At 40.1% G+C, this 20,596-nt stretch overlaps 1 protein-coding gene and 1 pseudogene across 2 annotated transcripts; both read left to right on the top strand.

Annotated features, from left to right (window-relative positions):
- The first annotated feature begins 5,316 nt into the window (after positions 1 to 5,316).
- LOC102704976 lies at positions 5,317 to 11,256 on the top strand (annotated as a pseudogene).
- A 4,885-nt stretch (positions 11,257 to 16,141) lies between these two features.
- LOC102705249 (protein ALP1-like) lies at positions 16,142 to 19,874 on the top strand. Of its 2 annotated transcripts, XM_040523492.1 has the most exons (5): positions 16,142 to 16,226; positions 16,450 to 16,584; positions 16,875 to 17,423; positions 17,516 to 17,741; positions 17,822 to 18,395. In XM_040523492.1, the coding sequence occupies exons 2-5, from the start codon at positions 16,564 to 16,566 to the stop codon at positions 17,968 to 17,970; spliced, it is 945 nt and encodes a 314-aa protein (XP_040379426.1). In that variant the 5' UTR covers positions 16,142 to 16,226; positions 16,450 to 16,563; the 3' UTR covers positions 17,971 to 18,395. The 2 variants fall into 2 exon arrangements, with proteins under 2 accessions (XP_040379426.1, XP_040379427.1); XM_040523493.1 differs by lacking the exons at positions 16,875 to 17,423; positions 17,516 to 17,741; positions 17,822 to 18,395 and adding exons at positions 18,411 to 18,769; positions 19,009 to 19,874.
- Positions 19,875 to 20,596: the final 722 nt, after the last annotated feature.

Consider the following 20,596-nt stretch of genomic DNA (forward strand, 5'->3'; position numbering starts at 1 on the left):
TCACTTGGAGAAAAATGTAAGACTCTACGACGATGCCCCTACGTAAGTACCCAACGCTCGCAGGCATTGGCATATCGGTGTCAACTAGAGAGTGAGCAAGGCTTTCGCACAAAGCTTTCACAACCTACCCTACATGATGAGTTTCTCTATGTTGCACAACACAGAGGAGAGAATATTATTGTTGCCTAGCACGTAACCCCAACGAAACATCTTCGACTTCGGTAAGACCACAAAGGAAGGCCATAGGCTAACTATAGTTGGCAAAACAAAATGAACCACACATGTCACCACTACTGTTGCAACGCAAAACTAAGAGACTTGAGTCATCATTGTCGAGCTTGAAAATCTGACCCAACAACCATAACTTCTCTCATCTTCCCATTGAGCTAAACCATGATAGCCACATTGAGAAGGGTCCCTTCTCTAAAAGCGACTACTATCCAACTCTATCAAGTAATCTGAGACTGGCAAACCCATCCATTACCTATGTGAGCTCTAGAAGAGTGGGAAGGGTCTGTCAAGGAAGGGGGGGCTCCAATTGGAAGAGAGGTGACACCAAAAGAAGCTGCATTGATGACCACCAATCAAAAACTTGTGTCAGTGTCTTCTAGTCCAAAACGCTAAAGCTCCAAACCACAAAACTTAGTGGAGCAGAAAAAGGACGCCACTGAATGCTGCAAGTAGGGAACCAGAAGCCGTTGTGGACCGCTCGTTGTTTCATGGACTAGAACCCACCCTTTTCCCAATAAGCACCAACCCACCACACCGCACTTCCAGATACAGAGCAAGGAGGTTCTAGACTAGAAAATTAAGGTTGGAGGGCTCGAGCTCCACCAGATCTATTGGTGAGTATTAGAGATAGGGGATGCTAGAGAGCATAGGGTGAAGATGCACTCCAACTTGCACTGTTGCAATGATCAGTGCACTCTATTGAGGTGAATTCTCCATCCCGATCAGTACAAAGAGCCTTCAACTTTTGACTAGTAGCAGCATCTTATCGCAGCATACACTGATAAGAGGGTAAGGATGCCATCTGGAACACAGCCTTCAACTTTTGTTGAGAGGAGTACGCCATTTGGAACACACAGGGTGAGGACGCCATGGCAAATGTGAGTGTCAACTCACCACCAAGAGACATTCCTATCACGTGTGCCCTAAGCAAACTCTGTTCCTCCTCCCACTCCTTCACAAAATGTCCATAATCGTTGCAGTTGAAACACTTCATCTTTGACATGTTGTTTGTGCCGCCACCTCTGGCTGCTGGACAATCAAAGGACTTGTGCTAATTACCTTAAGGTCTAGAGTCGTCATTAGCTTTGCTGCTACTACTGGAACCATCTTTGTCCCTCTTCTTCATGCACTAGCCATTGCTCTTCAGTGAGGTATAGTTTGCCGCCGGTGCTTCCTTCCTCCTCCTCGTCGCTCTGGTTGTATATAGTTTGTCGTCGTCGGTGCTTGATCCAAACTCTATAGTACAAAAATGTTAATTGTACCTAGAATCTATCTCACATTCAGACAAATATGGTAATCGAACAAATATTTTCAATTATATCACACCATAGTTTTGGTAGTGTCAAAATCTGCACATGCTTTAGAAGTAATAAATTATATTCAATTTTATCGATTTCATATTATAAGATGTTTTGGCTTTACACAGAGATTCATCTAAATCAATATACATGTTTTCTATATGATTCCAGATTCATTAGTATTAATATGAATATAGGGAGAAACGAAACATCCTATAATTTGTACTACTATGGTTTTCCTTTTCATTATTTAAAACCAGCATGGCTAGCCTACCTTATGAATTTTAGGAGTGCATGCATCTTCACTTATGCAGAATTAAATTTACTCCCCTCGAGTGAACAACTTAATAGTTAATTTTTGTCCGGTTCTAACTTACCAGATCTTCCAAAGGTTAGTTTCTCATGACAGTACAACTCATACGTGTCTTACACTTATCTCCTTCATTACATTGTTTATCACGAAAGTACAACTTATATGTGACAGTCACTTAGGAAAACTATCTGAAAATTGTTCGCTATATTTATTGCTTTGGAAGCAACCTAATTTCACAACTGTAGAGTTTCTTAATATTGCATTAGACATTAATTCTCTCTTCACAAAATTATAAAGGATAAGCCAAAAGTGTTGCAAAGGCCAAAACATGCAGTATACTTTTGGTCTGCTATGATTTTCATGTTCAATTTCTAGACTATTGTTTTAAATACTCTAAATCAAAATGCTGTAAATTTAAAAAGTCTTTTCCTAAGCCAACTACGACAAAAAATGGTCCTCGTTAGTTGGCGGAAGCACTTAGCTACGAGGAGACCATACCTTCTAATAGAGTCCTTTACTAGCAAGATTTTCGAGTAAAGACAACATTAAAACCTAAAACGACGCAACCATTGCTCCACTATGTAGCTATTTTAAAGCACAATGTTCTTATCTTTTTGCCCTAGTTTGTTGGAAAGGGTCAGCTCCTTGTAGTTAAGTATTATCTTTGTTTTATATTATAAGATATTTTGGTCTTATCTGCATTCAACTATGGATCAATATTATATATGTTTTATTTATATGTATTCGGATTCATTAGTATCCAAATGAGTTTGAATAGAGCCTGAACATCCTCATATAATATGAAACATGGGTAATACATAATTACTGAGTACATATCTAACCCCCCGCCTATTTTTTTAAGTTATTATGGTACATACATACATGTTTATGGACCGACTCTCACTGTCAAATATGATAACAAGGAGGAGAGATATGTGAGGAAAAAGAAAACATGGCGTTATGCATGACAATGGCTTAGAGTCGGTTGTTAGCCTTTATTTCACCAAATGTTGTTCTATGAGGATGGATAAACACTACTACGGAATCAGTGTTTGCAAACGGGCCATACCGATTTTCGCATGCGGTTGGGCCAGCCGCATGGGTGAAATCTTCTGCAAAGATGGTGATCTTTGCATACGGCCAGCACAACCACATGCTAAATCGGATTTTCACATGTGGATGCTTAAGCCGACCGCATGCAAAGAGAGAAAATTGCGAAAAAAATAAAATTCCAAAAATAATAAAAAACAGATCCGCCGCCTACCGTCGTCGTCGGCGAGGTTGCCGTGCTCGAGCCAGATCCACCTCGCCCGAGCCGGATCCGTCGTGCCTGAGGTCATCGTCGCCGCGGGGTGGTCGTCGTCGTCACGCCCGAGCTCACCGGTCCACCGTCGTTGTCGTCACCGAGGTCATCGCCGCCGTGGGGAGGTCGTCGTCACAACGAAGGAGCCGGATCCGCCGCGCCCGAGCTTGCCCAAGCCGGATCCATCGTGCCCAAGGTCGTTGTTGCCGCGGTGTGGTCGTCGTCGCCACGCCCGAGGTCGCCGCTACCATCCACCATCGTTGTCGTCGTCGAGGTCATCGTCGCCGCGCCCGAGCCAGATCCGCCGCGCCGAAGCTCGCCCAAGCCGGATCCCTCGTGCCCGAGGTCGTCGTCGCCACGTCCTTGAGCATGCACGGCCGGCGTCCAAGAGTGATTAGCTTTGCTAGCGATGGTTGGCCGGTGTGTAGTAAGCTAGTTAGCTAGCCGGAGCAAGCATGGTTACGTGCCTGGCGAGGTCGTCCGAGAACTTGGCGCCGCTGGGCTCGATGTTCTAGAGGATGCCGAGGAATCGCCGGCCATGCGTGCATGGCCACCTGCCGGGCATCACCGGGGGACGAGAGGCCGTAGCTGCTGTCGCCTCCGCCGATGGAGAGAAGGACCTTGACGCCTCAACGCTGGCACGCACGGGTGTCCTTGCTCTGGCTGGTGCAACCGCTCGACGCGGGGTTGGTCGGCGAGGGCGAGGGTGAGGCCGGCGCGAAGTCGAGGGTGGTGGCGGGGAGAGGAAGAGGACATAATAGTTAGGGTTTAGAGATATATATATACCTCATGTTTGTTGGGCTTATTGGGCTTTTTCATAGTATATTATTTTCCAGAAGTGGGGTATATAGACTTTGGGTCCCCTTAATTTTTATAGCACTGAATTAACTCATGTGAAAAGGTTGCCAAAAACAATGTTGTAGAACTCATTGAGATCTACCAATTTTCTTTTGGTCATTTCTTCATCTGAGTTTGGTTGGACTATATAAAATTTGAATTTTAAAATATAAGAAATTCAAATAATACTTTGAAGCATTAAATGATTTCAAATTGGAAAGTCATTAAAAACAAAGTTGTATAACTCATCAAGATCTACAACTTTTGTTTTGGTTATTTTTCTATATGACTTTGTTTGAACAGTTTGAATTTTAATTTCAAATTATGACAACTTCAAATAATATTTTCAAATACTAAATGATTTCAACTAAAAAAGTCATCAATAACAAAGTTGTTTAACTCAGTAAGATCTATAACTTTTATTTTGGTCATTTCTTCATCAGACAAAGTGATTTGCAATATTGTTCACAAAATATACATCTCTTATATAGTTGTATAAAAACTATATAAGGGAAGGGATGTATATTTTATAAACAAACTTTCAAATCACTTTATCGGATGAAGAAATGACCAAAATAGAAGTTATAGATCTTCATGAGTTATACAACTTTGTTACTGATGACTTTTTTAGATGAAATTATTTACTACTTCAAAATATTATTTGATGTTTTGAAATTCAAATTTTTAATTGATAAAACAAAGTCACAAGAAAAAATAGCCAAAATAATACCAGCAAGCTAGATCACAATAACATGATAGAGCATAATTTTAAAAACATTTAGAAAAAAATCATCCAATTTGGAGTTCATTTGAGTGAGATACATTAGTTTCAAATTTCTCAATTTTTTTAAAATTTATTTCTACAGACGGCTCCTTAAGTAACCCGCATAGAACAATCGATTTTTTCATGTGGGCGCTTATGTGAGCCGTATGTAAAAATGAGCTCATTTTTGCATGGAGCCCTCTTAAGAGGCCCGTATGGGAAAATCGATTTTTCTATACGGGCCACTTAAGCAGCCGTATGGAAAATGACCATCGATTTTTGCAGACGCCACTAGTTGTGGTCCGCATGAAAAAAAATAAGAGGACCTCATATAGAACAATCACTTTTGTAGTAATGAAAAAAGAAAAAACAATACTAAAAAATATTGTATTTATTGATTAAGAGAGAGTATCTGACTCTATTATTAAAAGCTAGCTAAAACGACACCAGTATTATCGATCGTACTTTGCTAACGCCAAGTACTATATATATACTCATATGCAATGCGAGACATGCAATCTCCATAATCTAGCCTTAGTTTGCTAGCTCTGCCTTCAGCAGAGTCCACGAAATGACGAAGTTGCACCATGACCATCCTGCCCATTCTGCAGTTAAGGTGTCCTCGAATTTGATCAACCTCACGTTTCTATACGAATTGCGAATACGCAGACGCCTCGCTGCCATTGCTACAGCAGTGCTGCGAGGTCTCGTTGTGATTCTCCTCGTAGGAGTCGTCTCCCACCTCTCCGGCGACCGCCGCCCACCGGGGCCGGTCGTCTGCAAGCGCGGGGGCACGTCGGACTGCACGGTGACGAACACCTACGGCTCGTTCCCTGACCGCGCCGTTTGCCGCGCGGCGGACGTCACGTACCCACGGACCGAGCAGGAGCTCGTCGCGGCCGTGGCGGCGGCGGCGGCGGCGGGGCGGAGGGTGAAGGTCGTGACCAGGTACTCCAACAGCTTCCCGAGGATCGCGTGCCCCGGCGGCCGGGACGGCACCGCGGTGAGCACCCGGTGGCTGAACCGGACGGTGAGCGTCGACGCGGCGGGACGGCGGATGACGGTCGAGAGCGGCATGCTCCTGCGGGACCTGCTCCGGCCGCCGCGGCGGCGGGGCTCGCGCTGCCGCACTCGCCGTACTGGTCGGGCGTCACGGTCGGCGGCCTCCTGGCGACCGGCGCCCACGGCAGCTCGCTGTGGGGGAAGGGGAGCGCCGTGCACGAGTACGTGGTTGGGATGAGGATCGTGACGCCGGCGCCGGCGAGCCAGGGGTTCGCCGTGGTGAGGGAGCTCGGCTCCGACCACCCTGACCTCGACGCGGCCAAGGTCTTTCTCGGTGTCCTTGGTGCCATCTCTCAGGTATAAAGTACAGACGAGTACTACTCCCTACTTTTTACGTAATATTCGTCTTATTTAAAAAAAATTTACGATTAATATTTTTATTTTTATTGGATGATAAATCACGAGTTATACTTTGTGTGACTAATTTTTTTATAATTTCTTAAATTTTTTTAAATAAAATAGATGATCAAACGCTGTACATGAAAATCAAACAATTAGTTTTTTTTAAGGATAGAGAGTATATGACACCACTTATTGATCGATCCCTGTCAGAGTACATCTCTCAGGACTCTGTCATTCTTTTACTTTTAGTTCATGGTAAGGAGGACATCTGTTGGTCGATCATTTAAAAATACTAAATCCATGCATCGATTTTGTTAGAGGTTCGATGGAAATTAAACAGCAACAAAGGATATCAAATAAAGTAGCACGAGAACAAGCACAAATCTTGATGCAATCTACTGGACAAAATAGATTAAGAAATTTTAAGCCAAATAGCAAACTTGGTAAGTTTTGTTGTGCCCTTCGGTGCTCCATATAATTGTATTTTTTTGATTATTTTAACACCAAGAACATTAATTAAAATGAAAACACCTGTATACAGCTGCACCTCCGTCTCAACGTACTAGAAGACGTTGTACACTAGAATACATGCAATCATAACATGGAATTTTAACTCATTAATATATGAAAAAGTAATAGGATTTCTATTAACTTGTTGTTAATGAAAGTACTCCCACTATTTTATGTTGTAAGACTTCTAACCTTCCCTGGATTCATGCACAATTTATATATTATAATTCATATGAGTTTACATAAGGCAAAAAAAAGACTTATATTGTAGAATGGATGGAGTAATATAGTAATGCATACTTATGGGAGACTAGGGTCGCGATCGGCTTGTGTATGATAAGTTAACTTATCCCTGGCACGGAAAACGTAGTAATAGATTAGTACATGATTAATTAATTATTAATTATCAAATAAATATAAAATAGATTAATATGATTTTTTAAAACAACTTTCCTGTAGAAAAATTTTTACAAAAAATACATCGTTTAGCAGCTCGGGAAGGTTGCGCGCGAAAAACAAGGGGTAAGTTAACTTACCGAGGGGCAAAAGAACGTGGCCTAGGCCGATGTAAAAGTTGTTATGAAATAGAAAACAAATATACTATATAGTATGTGTATACGAGAACTAATAAAAACTCGATAAGTTAATAGCAAGAAGGTACCATTCTTGAAAAGTAACTTGAGGTACCGAAAATTTTAACGTAAAATTCTAGTACTTTAAGCTACATATCTTGAGATACTAAATTTTTGTACTGAAAAACATGGTAACTTAAGGTACTTTTCTTCCAAAGACATTAAAAAAACTCTAGCAAGGAAGCACATGTGGGATGGTGCTTGAGTCGTGCGTATACTACGAGACTCCACCCCTCAGGGTTCATAATATAGTGCTCAGGAATATTACACATATGAATGGGTTTAAGGAGAATTCTAGTTAGGATAATGATATGCCACCTGTCTCCATCTTTTAACCGTGTGTTGGGTAGGAAGGCATGCACTCGTGTGCGAGTGTTGTGCACGTGTGCACAGTGATGTATGTAATCGAAAAAAAATAAGAACTCAATTAATAATTAGGGAAAAACAACAAGAGAAGCATGTCTCTATCGTGTAAACTTTTGCCCATGCCGGCCTTATTATAACTCCTAATATCTTAAATTATGCCGGCCGTTGACATATAAGGTTATTGCCTGTGTTATAGTGCAGTGCCAGGCAATTTATTTTCGAGCAACTAATTAAAGTTGATGGTGCCATTTATTTGTCAAGTGTCGGGGTATTTCTTATATATGAATAACTTGTTTCCATAATAAATATGAACACTCTACATCGTACGTGATCCTTTTGTTGGGGTCAAATCATAGAAATGCACTGTTGAACTAACGGTCGAGCTGAAGTTTGAACAGTTTATAATCTCGGATATTTAATTCAATCAGTGAATTGAAAACATGGGGATGATCGTTTGGTTTATTGATGAAAATGCCAAACGATATATTTCCAAGTGAAAAATAATCTAGGAATAAAAATTTTATATATGTGTTTTTAACGATCTAAAACATAAGTCTGGAAAATAAATTATGATGGAAAAATACCCTAAAATCTACTCCATATTTAATATTTAAATTTGAATTTTAGCTTATAAGCAAAAAGAATGTTAGGTGCATGGTTGAGATTATAGTATAATATAGACGAAAAGAAATTTTGATCATACTAACACCCTCGCATTTTTACTTATGCTTATGGTTATAAGCTAATATTTAAATTTTCAAACTTAAATTTAGGGTTAATTTTTAGTTTTCTCATTGTAGGTTATTTTTCAGTCTATGGTTTTAGATCACTATGAACAAGTACATAAAAATTTCCTTCATAAATTATTTATCGTTTTCAAATATTTTTTTCCTGAATAAACCAAACAGCCACCCCCTAAAAGTTCGTTGTATTATAGGACAGAGGGAACACAAATTCTCTTATATTTTTTTATCGAAAATTTGATGTGCTGACACATTATCTGAACTGCATGCATCAGGTAACCCTAGCCATGGAGCCACTTTTCAAGCGGTCGGTGAAGTTCGACGACAGAGACATAGCTGAGAAGGTAGCGATTTGGGGGTCTCTCCATGAGTTTGGCGACATGGTACAGCTTCCAGGGCAGGGCAAGGTCATCTACCGAGAAGACGACCGCGTCGACGTCTCCACACCCGATGATGGCCTCAACGACTACCTGGGTTTCCGGCTACAGCCGACGCTAAGTATGGTCGGCTTCAGGGTCATAGGTGATCGAAATTATCTATTCATTTTTTTCCTTTGTATTTCATGAGGTCAAATTATGGCTATGTTTGGTATAACTCCGGATATAGTTTTTTCTTGGATATGGGTATTTCTAGATCATAATAAACGTATGGTTTTGGATTTGGGATTGTATAAAGAAAAAGATTCCATGCGTACCATTGGGAATCTGCTTGACCCGTTCTATATTCCTGAATTTTGTGTCATTCTATAGAGAGCTCTAAGTTTCGTTTTTGTTGTATTCGCACTGTAAACCAGCCGTTGACCTTTAAATTGTTCTAAAATGACTATATTGCCGGGTTCTTGTACATATGTGGTACCTACTTTTATGTAAAAAATTTAAATCTAAAATCAATATGCGGTTCTTATACTTATGTGGCATAATTGTTCGATGCTTATTTTAGTAAGTATTTTTTGCAATATGTAAGAATTTATTAAATCCACAGAAGAGTTTTAGATAGATTTTCATAAGGAAAATTATTTCTTTTTTACTTTAAATTTTGGTGAAAATTTGAGCAAATTTCATCAAAGTTGATTTGAATTTTATTTATTTACCAAAATTTAAATTTTACTTGTCATGGTACAAAAATTATATCTCCTTTTTTTACAGATGAATCTGTGTTTTCCTTTGAATTAATTTTTTTATCACTAAGCTATCACGTAATTTTGATAGAGGAGCAATATTGCTACTTTGAGAAAAGTTACCGGTCAACCAACTGTCTACTTGCGGAGATGGTATGAACAATATCAAATGTATGAACTAATGTACTTAGAAGGAATTATGAAAAATTCAGGAACATCATATGGATCAAGCAAATTCACAAAGGAATTTAGGAAATTCTCTTTTGTAAATAACATATGGATAAATATTTTTTTTTATTTTGATGAGCAACGACCTCCAGTTTTGAATATACGACGTTCAACAAAATTAACTTGAATGTATTTATATTTGCATGCCCTAAACGTCATATAATAATGACTGGGGCAGAGTATAATTTTTCAGTTACTTTTAACATAAATAAATGATATTTTTATAATTTTTTAAATAAGACGAATGGTTAAATATTAAAAAAACATATTATATTACGAAACAGAGGGAGTAGAATATAAATAGATATGTGATCCAGAGCGGTATCTATCCTTACCTCGAAAACACATGGTCTACATATATATGGTGTTAACTGTATAGAGATTACAGAAGCTCACTAACTAATTCACTATATGGAGGAGGTGCAGATGAGTGGCTTGAAGAGAACAACGGCAGGTTCACTGACAGCGCCCGGTGCGTGGCGTCGCGTGTGGTCACCGCGACCTTCGAGCTCATGGCGTACGGCTTCACCAACGACGGCGCCGCCTTCACGGGGTACCCGGTGGTGGGCTACCAGCACCGCGTCCAGGCGTCCAGCTCCTGCCTGGACGTGGACGACGGCGGCCTCCTCTTCTCCTGCCCGTGGGACCACCGCATACGCGGCGTCTTCGCCTACAACTCCGGCTTCAGCGTCACGCTGTCCCGGGCGCCGGCGTTCGTCGCCGACGTGGCCAGGCTCCGGGACCTCGTCCCGGCCGCGTTCTGCCAGCTCGACGCCAAGATGGGCGTGCTGATGCGCTACGTCGGGGCGTCCTCCGCCTACCTCGGCAAGGCGGAGGCCTCGGTGGACTTCGACATCACCTACTACCGGAGCCGCGCGCGCACGCCGACGTGTTCGACGAGATCGAGCAGATGGCGCTGCGCAAGTACGGCGGCGTGCCGCACTGGGGCAAGAACCGCAACTCCGCGTTCGCCGGCGCCGTCTCCAGGTACCCCAACGCCGGCGCGTTCCTCGAGGTGAAGGGTCGGTACGACCCCGGCGGCGTCTTCTCCAGCGAGTGGAGCGACCCGGTGCTCGGCGTCAGGGGAAGCCCCGTCGTCCTCGGCGACGGCTGCGCGATGGAGGGGCTGTGCGTCTGCTCCGACGACTCGCGCTGCGCGCCGGAGCTGGGCTACTACTGCCGGCCAGGGAAGGTCTTCAAGGAGGCGAGTGTCTGCTCGTTGAAAGACGCCGCCGCCGCCGGCGTTCCCGCTAACCGGACTGAATAGTTGGATGGCACCGCGCGTCGATCGATCAACGTGTGGCTGTGATGTGCTGAGAACGATAGAACACGTTTGCTTTGTTTTGTGATTGTATTTATTTCGGTTTGGAGACAAACCTAATTAATGTTCTACTTTTCTCACCCACGTCTACGTCAAAGCATAATGGGAATGGTCATAATGTCGTCATTAGAGTCCCAGAATTCATGTATTAGGTTCACCCCAAAAAATATTGGGCATTAAAATCTCCCAACTCTCCACAAGAAGTGCCTAAAAATAGACTCCTAAAAGCTTTAAAAGTTGCCACATCATCAATTAATTGATGAATTCACTTATTCTGCACCATTGAAACATATTTTGAACACGGTTGGCCTGGCTAAGATAAATTTAGTGCGAACACAACATAACATCTTGATCCAGAGTTCATCCCTACCATAAAAACATTCTTTAATTGGACAGACCAACGTGCACTTATTAGGCTAGGGACACATATTCAAATAAAAACAATGCGGATCTTACAATCCTTCGAATCAACTAATCCCAGTGCAATATGTTTAACACATAATTACAGAATTATTGTGCAGTAAATTCAGTTCAGGGCTAAACAATCAATATAATGGAGTTCTAGACATTTACAAGATACTAACTTTTCCTGTGAGGGCATCACAGTGGGTAGGAGCAGGCCCGAGGTGGTTGGTGCTCTGCTGCCTGACTGTCACCAAACAAATTAGCCTGTACACCCTTCGTCCCAAAATAAACTAATTTCTGCGTTTTTGATTGAATTTTTGACTCTTCGTCTTATTTGAAATTTTTTATGATTAATATTTTTATTATTATTACATGATAAAATATAAATAGTACTTTGCATGTGACTATTTTTTTTCAATTTTTTAATATACTCTTTAAATAAGACGGATGGTCAAACGCTCTATAGGCAAGACTCAGGAATCTGTTTTTTCTGGGACAGAGTAGTAGCTGATTGAGGCAAGTAATGGAGGGGGGCGACGACGCTGGATGGAGGGGATCTTGGCACTGGATGAAGGGGCGACGACACCGACGGTGGGGAAGGTGGCGGCGCATGGTGGTGGACGGAGGGGACGACGGCAGAGGCAACGGGTGGAGGGGCGGCGTGGCAGTGGATGGGGAGGGCGACTAGAAAGGAGGGAGGGAAAGACTATGCAAAGACGTAGTTTCTAGCGCGAGACAAAAAAATGACGCGTTCTTTAGGACTGGGAGTCCGGCTATAATGCCAAAATTTGGCTCCACAAGTACCAATCCTTGGGAATGCAAAGATTAGATCTGATTTTGGGAAGCTGTTGGAGGGACGATTTTAGTGCATAATACCAATATTTAATTTTTAGGACTAATATAAGTCTACTATTGGAGATGCTCTTATGGTACAAAGTGTTTAACTAACCTTTATCTTCTCGTTTATATTTAAATATTAAAACTTAAATTTATAGCTAATTTTTAGGATTTGTTTTATCGTAGCTTATTTTTAGCATTTGCTTTTAAGTCGTTAAAAATACTTATATAATTGTTTTAGCCATAAATTATTTTTAATAGTTAATAAACCATTTCTTTTATTTTTATAGAAAAGCAAACAGGATGAAGACCCTATACCATGAAAAATATTATACATGAGGCCAAGAAATCGCTTCTCGAGTGTTGACATTTCCAATTAGATGTCGGATGCAACATATGCGACCAAGGCTTAAATGATCGATTAAAATAATGTAAAAAATGTTCATGCAGTATGTTTTTTTCATAAAAAAAAAGTCATGTAACAACTGTAAAAAAAAAAAATCAATCAGTACAATGTCTAATAAATACAAAGAGTAAACAATTCAAAAGTTTTAAAGCTGTGAAAAAAAATGTGGCTGATAATTAGGCCCCAATGCAAGCTGCATTTGTCTAGACACTTAACGTAAGTTTCCTTTCCAGTATTTACATTTCTGAGACCTCACAACCCTCCATGGCTGAAAGCCTGAAACCCCTTGGGATATATGACCACCGAGTCGACCCACAGACATCATTTCGTGCGCATGCAAGCGATCCATTTTGTCCCAACCATGGACATGTTCGGTGCTTCAAACTCGGCGTCCAATCAGGCAGTAGAACTTGCTGGGATGAACCCTGCAGCATAAGATGTAGGTTCCCACACGAGAGGAAGTAGAAACCAGTTTCTCCAATCTCTTGAAACCACCAAGGTATGCCACCGAGTAAAATCTGCACGATCAAATCCAGAAATTGTCGTTGAGGTTAGACCTGCAAGGTGTATGTCATCCTGAATCATAATTGAGCCTGAACAGATGGACATATTTGCCTTGTCCGCAGATGTCATTTGCTTTTTTAGACTACTGTGGTTCATGGTTGCCTGAGCTTGAATCGAGATGTGTGCATATATGATAAAAATACATAATCTAACCCCTCCCTCGTTACTTAGCTCTGCCCCTCGCCGCCGTCACTTAAGTAAGATACCTGCTTCTTAAGATATATCATCACTTAGTAACACACCGTCTAACGGTTTGAAAGAAAGGAATAGGCAGAGAACACGGCATCAGGAGTTCACTTACCAAAATTGTGCAACATAGGGAGTCAGGGACATTCGAGATGTAACGGAATCAGCAAGAATTGGGCCGGTATGGGATTGTAGCTGGGCCGTATTGGTGGTAGTGGACAGTGGAGTGCATAAGGCCCATTACTACAAACACCACCAGAATGCGCTGGATTACGGATAACGTGAAGCCATTTTTATCAGGCCATAACAGAATACGCAGGAGAGCCCATATTTTACTATTTTAATGGGCTTTACCGTTTTACTGGGTCTTCTTGTCGTTCATCAATCATCACGGCCCGTTCCAGAACCAAGCAAGCGCATCAAATCATGCAAGCCTGTGCAAATAGTCTTTGATCTACTCTTAATTTATAGAATTTGTTTGTCAGTCTTTGAAGGTGCTAATAAGGGTAGCGTTTACGTAGGTGCGCGTGTTCTTAGGAAACCCGAGAACTTACTGTCGTTAGGTCCAACGGGAACCGCACTGTTCCTTTCGTTATTTCTATAAGCTGACTTTTACGTCTGCCTACGAAAATAAAGCTTGTGCGTCAAGATAAATACTATCTCCATATGAAAATATTTGACGTTGGCTAGTTCAAAAATGTTGGGAGAGAGTAGTATTTTTAGCACTGAATAATGATGTAAGGTGGTTAATTACCACGTAAGTCTTTTTTTTTAAAAAAAAAGAGTTAGAGTGATGGGTTGCAAATTCACTGTCTAGGCACCGCCCATTAAGAATGTTAGTTTATAAAAGTAAAGATAAAGACTAGTCTACATATGTAGACATTCTAAAATATCTCAGGTTAAATGAAAGGATCTGACCAATGCATTGATCAACTACATCAAATTATCCTGACTGTAGATAATAAAATAATATTTGATAAATGTGTCCACAAATTTACATGGTCCGAGTAACGGTTGCTCAGGTCAAGAGATTTCTTGGTACTCCTTGATAATTCTTGTTATTTTACACTATCTCTGACCATGTTTTTCTATTAAAGTATATACTATAAATAAATAAATAAATGTTTACTTTTATTAAATTATACTTTATGATTTATCTATATATATTGTCCTAGTAATTTCAAATTATATATTAAAAATTTATTAATAGTTAAAGTTATATAAGTTTAGCCGTTTTTATTTAAAACAATAAGAATTATGAAAGTATCAGTTTAACTCAGATATATAAACTAAATTATAAAAGAACAATAATAAATAGTGAAAATACAATCTTTATAGGATGAAGGTCGTATAGCAAACACAGTTCATGGGAAATGCTTAGCTATCCTCATCAGGACGTCTTGTCTAGCTCTGTTTTTAAGGTGGTGACAGGTGTGTGACAGAAACACAATATATGCTTTGTTTATATGTCTCATATGTTGGGCACATGTCGTATTTATATTCAAAGACCATGTAGCCTAATTTATTTATATTAATAAAAGTTTATTTTTTCTTATGCCTATACTGTGTTGTATACTAATGACAACAACGTCAGAACGTAAATATATCATCTAACTTACTATCCTCTGACTTTGTGTGTGGTTACATGTGATCTCCATGTCTACGCAGGCCCACGTATAGATTAAAAAAGTTACATGAAGTAGGGAAGACTCATCGCACCAAAACATAAAAAAGCCTATAATCGTAGGGCTTATTACTACCATACGTAAGCTATCATAATTTGTCCATGGACACAAGTGATGTGACCTGAGTCCACGATGAAAAATAATGTTTCATGTCAAGGCAATATAAAGCATAGTTTGGGCAAACTTTCCAAACTTGACATGTAGATGTGTTTGATCAATTGTTCATTTTCCTGGTGGACTGTTTATAGCGTAGGGCATATCCACTATGAAACCCTTTTTAGCACACGGATGGATATCCACCTATGTATTTAGTGTTACCTAAATAGTCATTAAAAATATGTAAAGATTTGATAAGGTAGATTAATATGAGTGATATCACTCAAGTTCAAATTTGATTTCTACAAGTTCTAATAAAATAACAAATATAACTATGCATGCGCTTATACTAGTTTTAGTTTTTTTACAACTTGTAGAAGTTGAATTTAAACTTGCATGTCTATGGAATGAATATTATCTTATGTTAATATATCTTGTAAATTTTTTATATAATTTTAATGATTATTTAGATGACATGGAATAAAAGGATTGATGTCTACCGGTGTGTTAAAATCCATCTCCCTAACCACCCATGAATATATAGCTAGTAGGCTATATATATGTAGGGGTTGTTTGGATGGGTGACTCTAGTTGCCACAACTCAACTTAGTCATGCCACAACCTGTTAGCCTATTGTTTGTTAGACTACCACATATTAGGTTGCCAAAGAAAGTCCGGCAGCGTCATAGCTTTTTGGGCCAAACTTGTGGCGAGGAAATCGATCGCCTCGCTTGCGGCGTGAAGCGCGTGAGAGCGTTAAAGCTGATGTTATGGTCACCTTCTGTATGGTGTGTGGCGCGAAGCACCAAAGAAAATCCAGGAAGGTTCCAAAATTCTGGCGTCAAACAAGAAAAAAACGCGCGAAGCCCACAGTCTCCTAGGACAGCCTACACCAACTCCAATCTTTATTATCCCCTCAGCTCTATCTCACTCTTCTCTCTCCACTCTCTTCTTTCTCTCGTGAACTCCAACCAGCAGCAGGTTAGTATTCCCCTTTCCCTTTCTTTTCTCCTTTGCCTTCTTCCATCTAGCTCATGCATCCCATTGAGATCCCCTACTTTTTCTTCAAAATCCATATCTGATCGGTGCTCAAGAAATGGAGTAATCCAATTATTACTTTAATTTGTCTCCATCCCTTCCATCTCATTTAGATTGATATATTCATTTCCTCCAAATTGATATTCTAACTTGTTCCGTTCATAAGAGTTCAAGAAATGGAGTAGGCTGCAATGACAATTCATTTTGGTGAAGTTGCTTGTGTGGGTGGAGTTGTAGACTGGCCGTACTGCCTCACTCACATTCCGCAATCCACGCTAACATGAAAGCAGGTTCCATCACGGTAAGCACATGTGCCTATTTGGATTTCTTTTTAGTGATTTGAAGATTGGGTACTAATTGGACATTTCTTTACTTGGGAAAAAAATTATAGTATTTGTTTTGTTCTTGTCTGGGCTGAGTTTGCAAAATACTGTTGGCCTGGAGTTTTATTGCTGGATGTGTTATGCAAGCAGTCCCATAATTATGATAAGGAAAAAAATTATCCCGGTTACTATGTATTAATTATTCTGATTGAATGTTGTTTCTTTTTGTTTTTGACATTTATTAATTTAGTCTATTTTAATTGCTTAGATGGACGAAAGGAAGCAACTATATTTACAGTATTTCTTCAACTACTACTACCAATACTGCATATGGAAGAGAAGGTTGCTAGTTGCTATTGCTATATGCCTAGCTAGTTACTCATATTTGGTTGACATGAGAAAAAAGCAGCGGGAAGGTGTAACATATTCACCAATGCTTCTTAGAGATGTGGAGCGAAATGCACGGTTAAATTGTTTATTTAATGGTACCGAGGCTAATTGTGTTTCCGAGCTCCGCATGCGAAAAGCCATTTTTCATAGGCTTTGTGGGCATCTCAGATCATGTGGTCTTTTAGTAGACACCCTGCATGTGACAGTGGAAGAACAAGTTGCAATGTTCATGCATGTAGTGGGACACAAATGGTCTAATAGATTTGTTGGTTTTGAGTTTTATCAATCGGGTGAAACAGTTAGTAGGTACTTCAATGCTGTTCTGGATTCACTTGTTTCAATATCTAAAGAACTAATATACCTCAGAAGCACTGAAACCCATCCAAAGATTACAAGTAGCCCAGGAAGATTCCACCCGTATTTTGAGGTAAACAACACAAAATTAATATGTAGAATGCTCATCATATAATGGATTTACATGTTAGACTAATGGGACATTCATTTCTTTTCTTTTCTTAGGGATGCATAGGAGCGTTGGATGGTACTCATGTACCAGTATGTGTCCCTGCACATATGCAGAATAGATTTTGGGGTAGAAAGTCCAGTCCCACTCAAAATGTCCTTGCGGCTGTTGATTTTGATTTGCGGTTTATCTATGTCCTTGCTGGTTGGGAGGGATTAGCCCATGATTCACATGTGCTTCAAGATGCTCTAAGCCGCCCTAGTGGACTAAAAATACCAGAAGGTGAACTTTAATTAAATCATGTAAGTATGTCAACCATAACTTCAGTTTGCCACTAACTTTAAGACGTGTCCATGTTATAGGAAAATTTTTCCTCGCTGATGCTGGATATGCAGCAAGACCTGGTATACTACCCCCATACTGCGGTGTTCGTTATCACCTTAAAGAATACAAAGATGCTAGGCAACCTGAAAATGATAAAGAATTGTTCAACCTGCATTTGGTACCCTGAAAAATCGATTTAATATCCTCAAGAGTCAACCAAATCTCCCTTTGAAAACTCAAGTCAAGACTGTGATTGCTTGTTGTGCGCTTCACAATTGGATATTATATAATGGTGATGATGAATATGTCTATGATGATGCTTCTTGGTATAGAACCTTGCCAAGGAGCCAGAGGATATACCGTGATATACGTCATGAGTGTCAAGCTTGGGTGCTTAAACGAGATCAGATGGCACATGCTATGTGGAAGATAAAGTTGGTCAAAATGAGAACATTGGTCCCATGTATTTGTGAATGGGTACTTCTAGTTCTTTATTATTATGTTGTGAATGTTGGACTTATCTATGTAATAAATACTTTGTTTGCTCAGTATTACATAGCTGCTTGCTCATGCTACTCCATCTTATTGATTACATTGCTATATCATATTGCATTCATTTGTTTATAGACAAATACAAAATGGGGAAATGGAAAGGAAAGGGGAAGGTGGAGGTTGAAGGGTCTACCCGTGACAGATCAATTAGCTGGGATGAGGAACACACTAAGTTCATGCTTGATTGGTTCATTGAGTATAAGAAAGACCAACATGCAGGGTTTGTGTGGAAGAGTTAGCACCATCTGAAATGTGCTGATGCCTTAAACAAAGAGTTTGCTATGGGTGTAACATTTGCCCAAGTTTCCCGTCACTACAGACATTACAAAGAGAACTGGAAGATAGTTGAGAGGGCATTAAACAAGAGTGGAAATGGGTTTGATGCTACTAAGTGCAAATTGACTATATCAGAGTCTGAAAAGGCTTGCCTAAAAGTAAGTATCTGATGTCTAAACTCCTTTTTTCTATTAATTATATGGGCTTTGTTAGTGACATTTTACTAGACAATATATAGTTGTGATTATAGCAAAATGAGTAGTTCTGTGAGCTCATGAATCATAACCTATTGCAATTATTTTGTTGAAATATAAGTTATATCCAATTAGGCTTATAATTTGCTGCTTATTAATGTTTTATGGTTTGCTTTTTCTCGTAATATTGTATGAACATGTAGGATAGGGACAGGCGCCTACTTGCTAAGCCAATCAAATACTTTCATGAGATGCAAGAGCTTTTCTCAGGCAGCAATGCAGATGGTTCTCTTGCCATAGATCAGCAAACATGCATGGATGTTGATAGCAAATCTGATAACAGTGACTGGGAAGGGATGAATGATATGGCTAGTTATCCACATCCTATTGACATTGCTGCAGAAGACTCTGACACATTACCATCTCCTGTTGGTCGTAAGCGTACATCAAGCCCAGATAATTGCTCTCCTAGCACTTCTCGACTTGGTGCAAAGCGGGCAAGAGGAGTAAAGTCCCCAAGTAAGAAGCAACCAAAGCCTAAGAGTCGTCTCACAGATGCTGCTGAGAAAATTGGCAACACAATGGATCATTTGTTGAAGAATCTTGCTAGTGCTCCTCCTCCACCCCCAGTGCCACAACTTTCTGACCCTCATGCTACATTGTGGAAAAGGGTAGAGGTCCTTACCATTACCACTAATGATAAAATTAGTGTTGGAAAATACCTGGGTCGCCAAGAAAATGAGGGAATGCGTGGATTTCTCACTGGTTCAAGTGACACAACACTAGAAACTTGGGTATACCAATTCTTATGTAAGCGAGATGCTGGGACACTGAGATAGATGGATGGGTCTAGTTGCATGCTTCTTAGTATTTGTTGACCTTTTGCTATGTTAGAAAAAAAGTAATCGGGTATAATGGAACCTCGTTAACATGTTAGGCACAAAGTAGTTACTTTTGGTTAAGATTAGAGTAGATGTAGACGTTTTTATATACTATATTGGGACCTTGTGATTGCTTTTGGATATCAGTAGAACTATGATTATGAACTGATGACGCAGAAGCATGCTCTTTCTGCTTATATTATAAATATGTTGTGAATTTATCTTCAATGGTTTATTGGTTATCGGTACTGCAGACTTTTCTTTCTAAGTTGATTTTCTAGCTTGTCCAATGGAAATCACTATTCGTTATTTATTATATGAATACATTTTGTTTAATTAGATTTTCAACATTTTTTACAAAAAATACTTAATAATTTGAGGGATAAGTATATAGTGGAACATGTATGCTAAAATAATATATAGCTCATATACCTTGAGGGTGGTAATCTCACCACCAATTTATTAGAGGTAACCATATTGAAGTTTGGCACCATCCAAACAATTGCCACATAATTTGCCAAAACTTTGGCACGTAACTATGACAAGAATCCAAACACCAGCCTCAGCAAAATTGCCACATTTTGGACTATCAACCAAACAGCTCAATTTTAGCACACAGTTAGGCATGCCATAACATCGGCAGATGCCTAACCATAGGCGTGGAAACTTGAGTCACCTATCCAAACAACCCCGTAGATTCTAGAGTCAAACAACATGCCAGCTCAGCTCGGCAGGCAAAGCTATAGTACAATCCGCAACCCATATATAAACAAGCTTAGGAGTTTGCTAGCTAGCTAGAACGAGAGAAGCTAGCATGATGGCGAGAAACTGGTTAGAGCATGGCTTGCGTGTGCATAAACTAGGAGTTTGAGGCATCAGGGATTTGATGTACACGCCAATAGAGCCAATA

Source organism: Oryza brachyantha, chromosome 4 (genome assembly GCF_000231095.2).
Source record: "Oryza brachyantha chromosome 4, ObraRS2, whole genome shotgun sequence".
Taxonomy (NCBI): Eukaryota; Viridiplantae; Streptophyta; class Magnoliopsida; order Poales; family Poaceae; genus Oryza; species Oryza brachyantha.

Bases quoted from the DNA above. Each gene is read 5' to 3' on its own strand.
- LOC102705249 (XM_040523492.1), top strand. From the start codon at position 16,564: ATGAAAGCAGGTTCCATCACG. The intron at 17,424-17,515 runs GTAAACAACACA...TTCTTTTCTTAG, and splicing joins GATTCCACCCGTATTTTGAG to GGATGCATAGGAGCGTTGGA. The intron at 17,742-17,821 runs GTGAACTTTAAT...TCCATGTTATAG, and splicing joins TGGACTAAAAATACCAGAAG to GAAAATTTTTCCTCGCTGAT.